The sequence below is a fragment of the Barbus barbus genome (genome assembly GCF_936440315.1).
Source record: "Barbus barbus genome assembly, chromosome: 41".
NCBI classification, from domain to species: Eukaryota; Metazoa; Chordata; class Actinopteri; order Cypriniformes; family Cyprinidae; genus Barbus; species Barbus barbus.
In genome coordinates this window covers 9,991,258-10,004,184 of record NC_136719.1, presented here as the reverse complement: position 1 = coordinate 10,004,184, position 12,927 = coordinate 9,991,258, and the positions used below count along the sequence as shown (strand labels likewise).

Genomic DNA, 12,927 nt, shown 5'->3' with positions numbered 1-12,927 from the left:
TCCATAAACATAAAACCTCTCTAACGCGTAAATTATGAACACTTTAACACATTCTTACTCTGGATGAGAAAACGAACTGAGATTCCAACGTTTTTTGACATTGTTTGTACTACATGTGAAATTGTCCGTGGGGGAGAAGTGTATTCTTGTATTCTTTTGTTTTTGTAAGTTTATTCTCTTTAAATTGATATGTATTGAGATGCATAGTAGCAGTGAAGGCTTTATATTCGAGTTCAGACTAGAATTCAACATGTGACATCCATTCAGTGCAATCAATGGCTCACACGTGAGTCACTTTTGAGTAAATAACAAATTCTTCTGACAGAAATTAATCAGTTTCTTCTGCAAAGTTATTAAAAGAGTTTGTTGCTCATCTAAGCAACTCGACACAGTCTGAGTTAATCTAAGCTGAACAAAAGAACTGACAATACATATCAAACAAAGCAAAAGAAAAGAACAATAGAGACACAGGACAAGTTATTGTCTTTTTCACTTTAGGTTATAATCACGAAGATCTGCAATTAAGAAAATGCATACTGTTCAACAAAATATAAGGCATCTGCACCATTTAAGTGCTGAAACAAGGCTGGTCGAATCAACTTAGGTCACGCAAAGCATATGTGTTACTGAAACAGACTCTTGAATAGAATTTTAAAAACAAAAACACATACAAATCAACAGAAAACCTTTGGAAAGAAGTTGCGTGTAAACAAGAAAATTTATACGTATATATATATTTTTTCCTTTTCATATATTTTAGCATTTTATTTATGTTTAAACTACATTTATATGTCGGTAAATATGTGAATAGGTGTCACTTAGCCTAAATGTGGGTGATTTAAAGTCTACCAGTTGTGACATTTATACTATCCATTTTCAATACAATTTACACTTGTAAATGACTCATTTGGGCTATGATTCCGTCTCTGTATATCTGCACGTTAAACTTTGTTTTTTTCACAAATGTAAGCGCTGAAACCATTAGATTTGTACATATTTTCAACTCGGTGAATATTTCTAGTTTACCAGAAATATATCCCTCGGTTTCACAGGACTCAAATGCATGTTTTAGCTGTTTTAACTGAAAACCAGTTGCACTGACATGTCTTAAAATTTGTCAGTGCTATTGTTTTGTCTCAAGAGGCACACCAGTAATGTTTTTTTTTCACATTTATAAAAGCTACTTAAATTCCCTAATTTAACTAAGACGTAATCCTGGCTTAGTCCAAGCACTGCCTATATATATAAAGTTTTAAAAAGACTCTTGTGCCAAAACTCACCAGGATGTGAAGGGTTAACGGTCTCTTCGCAGTGCATTGTGGGATAGCGAATGATCAGCGATGGCGGCCAGACCAAAGTATCTGAAAGTTTTTATTGTAACTTATTTGCATGTAACATTCCTTTCTTTGCACGTATTTATCGACGCTGCAGACGAGACGTGGGATGAAAACGGATACATTCTGTACTGTCCGTGCATGGGTAATGAGAGCATGATGCATCTGAGACATTTACAGCTCATCCCCACACACACACACACAGTCAAATGAAGCCTGTAGACCCAAAGCAAGGACTGTAAAGTTAAAAAGCGCTTGTATTGTCTGAGTTGTGTTGGAGTAATAAGCACGTTTCTTCTATATGTTCTTCTTTAGGTCGGTTTGGAAACCAAGTGGATCATTTTCTTGGATCACTGGCTTTTGCTAAACTGCTGAACCGAACACTCGCGGTTCCGCCGTGGATTGTTTACCGCCATCACTCGCCACCTTTTCAAAATGTAAACACAACACCTGTCACTCACGCCACAGTATGCCCTGTACAGGAACACAGTAGCTGCCTGGTTTATAGCTGGTCCAAACCAGAGTTATTTTAGTATTTATATACTATTATTATAGGGCTGTCGCGACTAGTCGAGTTTTAAAAATCGTCGACTTCATTTTGATCGCGTCGACTAACCGGCAAAATCCCGGAAGTGACGCATTTCACTGACGAGAATCCATAAAACACATTTTTAGACTATTTTCCAAGGCTGCATGATATATTAAACCCATTTAAAAATCATAATTAAGCATAATTGTGAATTCACAAACGCTATGATTTAATTAAATAATTATATGCGATGCAGCTCACACAGTATATGCTCTTTAAATATTTACATGCGTGTAGGTTAAGCACGTGCGTCTCACACCGGCTCCGTTCACAGTAGCTCCACAGAAACTGTTATCATTTACATGTGGAGCTTCTCAAACTCATCTCTGCATGCTGTTATAACGTTCATCTGGGAACGCAACGTGCGCCATTTCATCAGATTTGTAAGGTAAATCTACGGTGGCCGAGAAGTGCAAAACAAATCACGATTCTGAAAACAAAATAACAAATTACAAATGCAAATGTAAAAAACACAATAACAATTCCGAAAACACAACAACAATTCTGAAACATTATAACAATAAGAAAACACAATGGCAAATCCGAAAACAAATTAACAAATCAGAAAGCAAATTAACAAATCCAAAAACAAATGAACAAGTCAGAAAACATAACGACAAATCAGACAAATCGGAAGCGGTAGGTATAGTTTGAGACAGCGCCATTGGTTTAGGAATAGATTACTCATCGCTGATTGGACGAGACATCTGTCAATCAAGGTGTACAGGAAGAACGAGAAGAAGAATAGCAGAGTCAACCATTTACAGCGTCAGCTCCAGTGATAGCAGATGGTAGAGCCCGTGTCATTGTGTTTTTTGACGCGATCAACCCGGGTTTGAGCCCCCCTTTTTTCTTCCTTTTCAAATCTCGTATCGCATCGGAAAGGCATTTATTTTCAATAAAAATTAAGGAAATAATCCTTTAAAGTTGAAAATAAAGTATCAGGTAGGGTTAGGGTAGGTGTAGGGAGAGCTTTATTGTACCAATAAGGTGGCATCCATTTGAATTAAAATGATAATTTACATTCAAAAAAAAAAAAGTTCGGCAAAAGGCGGACTCGAACCCGGGTCGATCGCGTCAAAAAACACAATGACATGTACTCTACCATCTGCTGTCACTGGAGCTGACGCTGTAAATGGTTCAATGCTGTTCTTCTTCTCGTTCTTCCTGTACACCTTGATTGACAGATGTCTCGTCCAATCAGCGATGAGTAATCTATTCCTAAACCAATGGCGCCGTCTTAAACTATACCTACCGCTTCCGGTTTGTCTGATTTGTCGTTGTGTTTTCTGACTTGTTCATTTGTTTTCTGGTTTGTTAATTTGCTTTCTGATTTGTTAATTTGCTTTCTGATTTGTTAATTTGTTTTCTGACTTGTTCATTTGTTTTCGGATTTGTTCATTTGTTTTCGGATTTGTCATTGTGTTTTCTTATTGTTATAATGTTTTCTGAATTGTTGTTGTGTTTTCTGAATTGTTATTTTGTTTTTTAGATTTGCATTTGCGTTTGTAATTTATTTTGTTTTCAGAATCGTGATTTGTTTTGCAATTCTCGGCCACCGTATAAATCATTTATAAATCTACACAAACAAAGGAGAATATCGCGATTTCAAAATAAAAGCTCAAACCCTCACTCTTGAGTTTACACGGTTTGATGTCCACATATTCATTTAATTACAGCGGCTATAGCATTGCTGTCATAAAGAAATGGCCAAATATTAAAGATTAAGTGTATGTTTGAATTAAATGGTGCTTGGTCAATTTTAAACAGTAATGTGTATTACTGTTTAATATTGTATAATATTGTAAATAATCGTCAGGCAGTCGGCGCCTTTGTGCAGTCCTTTGTTGTTATGCGTAATCTACATTAGTTTTGTTCAATAAAACCATATGATTTCTTTAAAAAAGGATTTCATAGAAATTTGGATTTTATTTGGTTTAAAAAAATATTCTTTTTTTTAAAAGAATAAAAAAAAAAAATTGTAGATTTTTTTTGTGTGGGAAATAAATCGTTTAGATTAATCGATTAATCGACAAATTAGTCGATAGATTAATCGAAATGAAAATAGTCGTTAGTGGCAGCCCTACAGAGGTGGGACCAAGTCATTGTTTTGCAAGTCACAAGTAAGTCTCAAGCCTTGCATTCAAGTCCCAAGTCAAGACAGACAAGTCCCAAGTCAAGTCTCAAGTCAAGACAGACAAGTCCCAAGTCAAGTCTCGAGTCAATGCAGTCAAGTCCCATGTCAAGACAGACAAGTCCCAAGTCAAGTCCCGAGTCAATGCAGTCAAGTCCCAAGTCAATGCAGTCAAGTCTCAAGTCAAGACAGACAAGTCCCAAGTCAAGTCCCGAGTCAATGCAGTCAAGTCCCAAGTCAATGCAGTCAAGTCTCAAGTCAAGACGGACAAGTCCCAAGTCAAGTCCCGAGTCAATGCAGTCAAGTCCCGAGTCAATGCAGTCAAGTCCCAAGTCAATGCAGTCAAGTCCCAAGTCAATGCAGTCAAGTCTCAAGTCAAGACAGACAAGTCCCAAGTCAAGTCCCAAGTCAAGACAGACAAGTCCCAAGTCAAGTCCCGAGTCAATGCAGTCAAGTCCCGAGTCAATGCAGTCAAGTCCCAAGTCAATGCATTCAAGTCTCAAGTCAAGACAGACAAGTCCCAAGTCAAGTCCCGAGTCAATGCAGTCAAGTCCCAAGTCAATGCAGGCGAGTCCCAAGTCAATGCAGTCAAGTCCCAAGTCAATGCATTCAAGTCTCAAGTCAAGACAGACAAGTCCCAAGTCAAGTCCCGAGTCAATGCAGTCAAGTCCCAAGTCAATGCAGGCAAGTCCCAAGTCAATGCAGTCAAGTCCCGAGTCAATGCAGTCAAGTCCCAAGTCAATGCATTCAAGTCTCAAGTCAAGACAGACAAGTCCCAAGTCAAATCCCGAGTCAATGCAGTCAAGTCCCAAGTCAATGCAGGCAAGTCCCAAGTCAATGCAGTCAAGTCCCAAGTCAATGCAGTCAAGTCTCAAGTCAAGACAGACAAGTCCCAAGTCAAATCCCGAGTCAATGCAGTCAAGTCCCAAGTCAATGCAGGCAAGTCCCAAGTCAATGCAGTCAAATCCCGAGTCAATGCAGTCAAGTCCCAAGTCAATGCAGGCAAGTCCCAAGTCAATGCAGTCAAGTCTCAAGTCAAGACAGACAAGTCCCAAGTCAAGTCCCAAGTCAAGACAGACAAGTCCCAAGTCAAGTCCCGAGTCAATGCAGTCAAGTCCCAAGTCAATGCAGGCAAGTCCCAAGTCAAGTCCCAAGGCAAGTCCAAGTCGAGTTGCAAGTTTCAAGTCCCAAACAAGTCATTAGTGCTATTTACTCAAACGAGTGTCTATGTATAAATTACTACAGTAAATTTAAAGTAATTAATACTATAGTCTAGTAAGTATAATTATAAAGATATAATAAATAGTGGTGTTTCATTGAGTAATGAATTAATGTTTGTAAACACATATAGGCTTAAGTGAATGAGTAACTTATTTTAAGTCCACTTTCATATGCTAATGCTTCAGTGGTTTTAATGAATGAATTGAGTCAAATATTTAATAACTTGCTAATATGTAATACAGACGCTGATTTATCGCCATCTACTGACATAGGTCTACAAAACATTTATGGCAGGCTACTTCAAGTCCTAAACTGATACTTTGATACAGAACGTTAATAAAAACAACAATGAAGCAGTAAAGTAAATAACAATAGCTCTAATATATACAAATGTTAAATAAAAATAAACTATCAGTGAATGGATTTTTGCATGATGCGTTTCATTTCATGCTGTCACGGAGACGAGCGCAATAATGGTTATAATGATGTTTGTTCCATTCACTATATCAGGTTTAAGAAATGAGGCATGCAAAGTTATTCACAGCAAAACTGTAGTTATTCAGACACAAATATAGCCTGTGTAAGTAAATGTATTTTGCGTTTTAAACAATTTCATAATGATCACAGTTAGGTGTCTTCCTCTTCTTCTTCATCTTATTAGTCGTTTATAGTGATTTATATATGTATAAACATAAACATAAAACCCTGTCTACACTGGACACGCCGCAACAGCTAAATCCATCTACACTGGACGCGACCATTAAAAATCATTTGAATTTTGTGTCATAAAGAGAACGCAGCATTAGTTTACTGTCAGGGATTTGTCGCGTTGCGCCGCATCCAGTGTAGACTGCAACGCTGATTATAATGGATTTAATTTTATTTTGTCTCGTCATGCCGTGCCACTCTCGTCCGGTGCAGACACGGTTTAAAGACTTGCCGAGTCACAGGGCTCAAGTCCAAGTCAAGTCTCGAGTTATTGTTGTCTAAGTCGAGTCGCAAGTCTTCTTTGATTATGTCGAGTCAAGTCACAAGTCCTCAAATCCGAGTCAAGTCTCATGTGACTCGAGTCCACAACTCTGCTATTATAATTTTATTAATAATTTTAATTGGTTTATTTTGTTTTCATTTTAGTTTAAAATTTTACATTTTTGTTACTTTTATTATTTTAATATTTTTTGATAATATTTCTGTTTGGCTTTATTTTTAATTTTGAAGTAATTTGCTCAGAGTAATTTTAATACTTCAACATGTTTGATTTCATTTCGTTGAAAAGGCAGCATTTCTAATTTTCATTTTATTTTATTTTCCCATATGCTAATCGTATTTTATTTAATTTCAGCTTTATTTCAAAAGTCAAAAATTATTTGTAATCATTTTAGTTAAGAATAACAACACTGGGCAAAGTTGGTCATTAGCTGGTCCTAACCAGTGTTACTTATTATATGTACTATAGGGGTGTGCGATATGACGATTTTTGATCGTGGACGATAAAAATGTCTCCACGATCTGCTTTTGAAGAAATATCGTAGTATGGCGCTACCGCGCACATTGTCAAATACAGTTCTGGCGCCGCCGTCTCTATATACTGTACAACACGACATACAGCAGTAGAGTTACTCAGACAGGACACTGCACTTATTCGCGATCGCAAAAGTACATTATTTGCATACAAGCCTTGCTGTTTAAATGTTTAATTCGCGCGCTGGTCTGACGTGCGCTTGTTCTGAGCGCATACACCTGAAGCACGCGCACTAAAACGCCTGTCTAACAGCGCCTGATTACTCAACTAAGTTATATTTTGCGCTAATACTGTCAAAACACACAAGGTTTACATACAGACTGAGTTGGTTATCTCTAAAATGAAAGTAAATAGTTAAGAGAGAAACGGATGCGTGCCTGTACTGTATATTAGATGCGTGCAGCTCTTAAAGGGACAGGACACTAAACGTGCTGTCGACTGTCATTAAAGGGATAGTTCACCCTAAAATTTAATTTCTGTCATTATTTACTCAGTGGAAAACCAAACAGTTGCTGGTCTACATTGACTTTGATAGTAGGAAAGAAAAATCGGTCCCACTTTATATTAGGTGGCCTTAACTACTATGTACTTACATTTCAATTAATCATTTGGTACAATGCACTTATTGTGTACATGCGTGTTTTTACATTGTACTTATATTTTTTAAAATACCTATATGTAATTACATCTGTAATTAATTTCTGTAATTACATTTATATTTACACTGTTGGCCAATCCCTTACACCGTAACCCACCCTTAAACCTACCCATACCACCAAACCTGTCCATAACCTTACCCGTATCCCACCTCAATAGCAGCAAATGTGTTTTGCAATACAATATGACCACAATAAGTACATTGTACTTATTTTTTATGTAAGTACATAGTAGTTAAGGCCACCTAATATAAAGTGGGACCGAAAAATCCTATGGAAGTCACTGAGGACCAGCAACTGTTTGGTTTTCCACCTTCTTCAAAATGGCATTTATAAATGTTCAGCAGAAGAAAGAAACTCATTCCGGTTTAAAACAACTTTTGAGTAAATGATGATATAAAAATACAACATTATGACAGAATTGACAGACAGATGACAGAATATTAATTTGTGGGGGAACTATTCATTTAACGTTAACAAAACAACAAAACGCAAAAGAGAAAAATCACTCACTATTCTTGACTGAAAAACTTTAATACAGTTGCTTTAGGAATCAGTCTATCTAGTGTTTTATTTTTATATTTGTTCATTCAATTTCATTGAATGCTCTGCTAAATACACCTATTGTACCTGGAAATAAAGCACTGTTTGTTTTATTTGTATATTATGTGTATTTGTAATGTGTATCTTTGTTCTTATTTTTTAATAAGAAAAATAAAATAATGACAAAGATTTTTTATCTTCACCCACTTTGGCCTAAATATCTGCCATGCATCTTTGTCTTTCTAGTTTGGCTGTAATGCTCAGACAACTTGTAAAACCAAAATAGTAAAACTAACAAAGAATCGGGATAAAAATCGTGAATCGTGATATTTCTATAAAAAATCGTGATATGATATTTTTCCCATATCGCCCACCCCATATGTACTATTATAGTTTTTATTATTATTTTGAATTAGCTTGTATTTTATATTATTAACTTTGTTTTAATTTTAATTTTAGTATGTTTTAGTAATTTTTATGTGCTTTTGTCTTACACACACACACTTCTGTTTAGCTTTAAAGTTATTTTAGTTAGTTGCTTTAATTTTAGGTGTTTCATTTAATATTTATATTTTATCTAGTAACGGTTTTTAATAGTTTTAGTATTTTACACTAGTTTAGATACAATAGCAACTCTGGTTCAAACTGATCACTGGCTGGTTAATGTTGGTCATCATAAGATAGTCCAATCTTATCATAAGTTGTTCCAAGCTGGAAAACCATCAGCTACCAGCTAGTTTTGAAACATAGTGGCTGATCAAACATCTAATGACTAGCTGTCACGTTAGTAGATCAATAGCAGAAAGTACAATACATTTATAAGGTATTTGCTTCTGTTTTTCTCTGTAACAGGTGCATGTTCCCTACAGTGAGTATTTCCAGTTGGAGCCGGTGAAGCAGTACCACCGTGTGGTGAGTCTAGAGGACTTCATGGAGCACTTGGCTCCTAAGCACTGGCCCCCTGGTCAGAGAGTGGCCTACTGCTTCGAGTCTGCAGCTCACAGGAGCATCGACAAAAAGAGTTGTCCGATGAAGGTAATATGAGTGTTCGCTCTTTAAGGTGTGCTTCATTTCTGGCTTTTTGCCAGACCTTCACAATCCGAAATTCTCTATATAGCTGCACATCAAACATTTTGTCTGATCTATTATGCCGCATGCTATGGAAACACTGCCATCTATTGGACTTCTAACAGATCTGCATTTTGTTTTATTTCACAAAAGCAGCATGCATTCCTAAATATTCATAACAGTGCACTTGTAATGTAGCCTGTCGATTCTGATGCAGGATGGAAATCCATTTGGTCCATTTTGGGATCATATTGGAGTCGACTTTGATCGCTCTGTTCTTTTCGGAGGACTGTCATTCAGCTCTTACTACCAGCCGCACTGGATAAAAAGGTATGTTTGAGCTGAAACATGAATATGAACTATTGCACTCAGACTCTGCCCTTCTTTTCTCACTCTCAAACTCCGTGTTTCTCTATTTCTTCAGGTTTCCCCCTAAAGAGCATCCAGTTCTTGCTCTTCCAGGAGCCCCAGCGCAGTTCCCCATTCTAGAGGAGCACATTGGACTGCAGGAGTATGTGGTGTGGTCTGAAAAAATGGTACAGGATGGAGAAGACCACATCAGAAGCCTGATAAACAGACCCTATGTGGGAATTCATCTGAGAATCGGCTCGGATTGGGTAAGCTTTGTGTGTCCTGATGTGAAAGGACGGTTTCCCGTATTTTAGATCCAAATGGAATTTTTTTTAATCTGAAGTGCACTTACAAAATCTTATAATGCCATTCACCATTTATTTTTGAATGAAATGTAATGCTTACACATTTATGTATTTAGCTGACACTTACAAAAGAGGAACTAAGTAATTTATTAATTAACAATGCATTGAACACTTTTATAATGTTACAAAATATTTATTTCAAATAAATGCTGTTGTTTAGAATTTCGAAACCTGAAGTAAATTACATTTTAAGACACATCAAAGCAGAAATTTTAAATGTTAAAATATTTCACAAGATATTTACTGTGATTTTCTAATAAATGGAGGTTTGGTGAGCATAAGAGACTTATGAAAAGATTTTATAAGAAAAATCATTTAAAAAAATCACACCAAACTTTTGAATAGAAATATATATGTGACCCTGGACCAAAAAAACAGTCATAAGGGTCTTTTTAAGATTTATACATCACCTGAAAGCTGAATAAATAAGCTTTCAATTGATGTATGATTTGTTAGGATAGAACAATATTTGGCTGAGACACAACTGTTTGAAAATCTGGAATCTGAGGGTGCAAAAATAGTCTAAATATTGAGAAAAGTCCCTTTAAAGTTGTCCAAATGAAGTTCTTAGCATGGCATATTACTAATCAAAAATTAAGTTCTGATATATTTACAGTAGCAAATGTACAAATATCTTCATGGAACATGATCTTTACTTAATGTTCTATTGATTTTTGGCATAAAAGAACACTTGATAATTTTGTCCCAATGTATTGTTGGCTATTGCTACAAATATACCTGTGCTACTTATGACTATTTTTGTGGTCCAGGGTCACACACATACATTATATATATATATATATATATATATACACACACACTCACACACACACACACACACTCACACATACATATACATACATATTTATATCTATATATACACACACACACACACACACACATATATATTAATTTGTTTATTTCCATATTTTTTTTGTAGTTGATATACCTTTGTTATTGCCTTAAAATAATCTTAGACGTTGACATGGCATAAAAACAAAGATATAAATAAATAATTCAACCGGATATGATATTAAAAAAATCCAGTAAATGATGTGGTCTCATAGCATTTGTGCTCCAAAGTTATATCTGAATTATTGTGGATGGTTTTATTGGATTTCTGAAGTACCAATACAAAATGCAGGATTTTAGGCCTGAACTGGATGATACACATCATCTTTTTAACCATTTTTTTTTTTTTACTATTCCACAGCAAAATGCCTGCAAACTTCTGAAGTCAGGTGATACCGGTCCTCACTTCATGGCATCTCCACAGTGTGTGGGATACGACCGCCAAACTGCCCTGCCGCTGACCATGAACATGTGTTTACCGGATCTGTCTGAGATCCGCCGTGCGGTGAAGCTCTGGGTGAAGAACACCAACGCTCAGTCCGTTTACATAGCCACCGACTCTGAATCACACACCGCAGAGATTCAAAAACTCTTCAAGGGCAAGGTGAGGATTAACATTTTAACATTACAGATGTGTGAACTTGATTTAGTGAACAGAAAATAAAGCTGATGACACATTTTGTGCAGGTGAAGGTCGTGAGTTTACAGCCGGACACTGCTCAGATTGACCTGTATATCCTCGGTCAGGCCGATCACTTCATCGGCAACTGTGTTTCGTCCTTCTCAGCCTTTGTTAAAAGGGAGAGAGATGTTCACGGGAGACCCTCATCATTCTTTGGGATGGACTACCTAGGAAAAAGGAAAGGAAAAGAGGAACTCTAATAAAATGAAGATGTTACGTTTTTGTAACTGAAAGCTGGTTGAAGTTTTGCATGTTTCAGGTGTCTGGTGAGATTTTGAACAAGAACATTTGGATATAGGGTTCACGTAATTAAATGAAGGGAGAACCTTAATAATTTCTCTGGATGCTGCATTTCTCCCATGTTGCACTACTACATTTACTGTGAGCTACCATGATATCATTGACATTTTTGTTCTGGAACGTTTGTATTGACTGGCTCATTTGCATTTTTTGAGGATGTAAAAACTGCCCCCTGTGAGGGTTGAGTAATTATACTAGAGAGACAAGTCAAGTGTTAGTGGTTGGAAATTGCACTTTTTATAGTTGAAGGCCATTTAAGACCTCCAGGGGCATCCAGATGTGCAGTGCTCTAATGATTGCTGAAAATGAACTTATGTGTCACTGTATGAAAATAATGTATCTCAGACTTTCTGATGTCTTAGTAATGCAAGGTGACATTGTTTTTGAAAGTCAGTGTGAAACCAAATTGCAGAAATGTTTTAAGATGTACTTATTAGTAATTTTGTACAACTTTAAATGACATTCATCAAGATAGTTTACAATTAAAAATATAACAAGCAGTATTTTGTGTGTATGTTTTTATGTTTGTTCTTTGGTTTTATCTATTTAAAAAGGCTTTCTTTTAAAATGGAAACTAAAGGAGTATATATGCATTTACAATCTTTGCAAAATAAATAAAATGTATTTTTTTTTTATGTATTTGAAAGAAGTCTTTTATGCTCATCCAAGCTATTTAGCTATTTGATTTAACTACAGTAAAAACAGCAATATTGAGAAATGTTATTACAATTTAAAATATCTAATTTCTATTAATTTATTTTAAAATGTAATCTATTCCTTTGATGCAAAGCTGAATTTTCAGCATCATCATTCATGATCCTTCAGAAATCATTCTAATATGCTGATTTTCTGCTCAAGAAGCATTTCTCATTATCAGTGTTGAAGCAGTTGCACTGCTTAATATTTTTGTGGAAACCGTCCTTTGAATCAAATTTTGATAAATCGATTTTGATTTTGAAAATGATTTTTTTTTTTGGTAACATAATAGGCTAAACGCCTTTACTATTACCTTTGATAAATTTAAAACATCCCTGCTAGCAAAAGTATTAATTTCTTAAAAAGAAATAAAAAAAGAATAAAATATGTATTGTTATTGTGTATGGAGAGCAACTGGGTTGTCAGTTTGAAAATGTTATTTACATTTTTATTTTTGATTAAAAAAACCGTAAATCAATCCATAATCTTATTATTAGTGGTAATTTGAGAAATGTGTATCTTGAGTCTGGATCGATCCAGGAGCAGATCCATCCCGGCCTGCAGGGGGATCTCTCTCTCTCTCTCTCTCTCTCTCTCTCTCTCTCTCTCTCTCT

At 35.8% G+C, this 12,927-nt stretch overlaps 1 protein-coding gene across 2 annotated transcripts; it reads left to right on the top strand.

Annotated features, from left to right (window-relative positions):
* Window positions 1–1,308: 1,308 nt before the first annotated feature.
* On the top strand, window positions 1,309–12,256 carry LOC306860693 (GDP-fucose protein O-fucosyltransferase 1-like). Of its 2 annotated transcripts, XM_079402513.1 has the most exons (7): window positions 1,309–1,479; window positions 1,650–1,771; window positions 8,852–9,034; window positions 9,285–9,397; window positions 9,492–9,684; window positions 10,997–11,239; window positions 11,323–12,256. In XM_079402513.1, the coding sequence occupies exons 1-7, from the start codon at window positions 1,341–1,343 to the stop codon at window positions 11,515–11,517; spliced, it is 1,188 nt and encodes a 395-aa protein (XP_079258639.1). In that variant the 5' UTR covers window positions 1,309–1,340; the 3' UTR covers window positions 11,518–12,256. The 2 variants fall into 2 exon arrangements, with proteins under 2 accessions (XP_079258639.1, XP_079258640.1); XM_079402514.1 differs by lacking the exon at window positions 1,650–1,771 and having other exon boundaries at window positions 1,314–1,479; window positions 11,323–12,255.
* Window positions 12,257–12,927: the final 671 nt, after the last annotated feature.

Coding starts and splice junctions, on each gene's coding strand:
- LOC306860693 (XM_079402513.1), top strand. CDS start 1,341: ATGGCGGCCAGACCAAAGTATCTGAAAGTTTTTATTGTAACTTATTTG. Junction 1,772..8,851: donor ACTCGCCACCTTTTCAAAAT/GTAAACACAACA, acceptor TCTCTGTAACAG/GTGCATGTTCCCTACAGTGA. Junction 9,035..9,284: donor AAAAGAGTTGTCCGATGAAG/GTAATATGAGTG, acceptor ATTCTGATGCAG/GATGGAAATCCATTTGGTCC.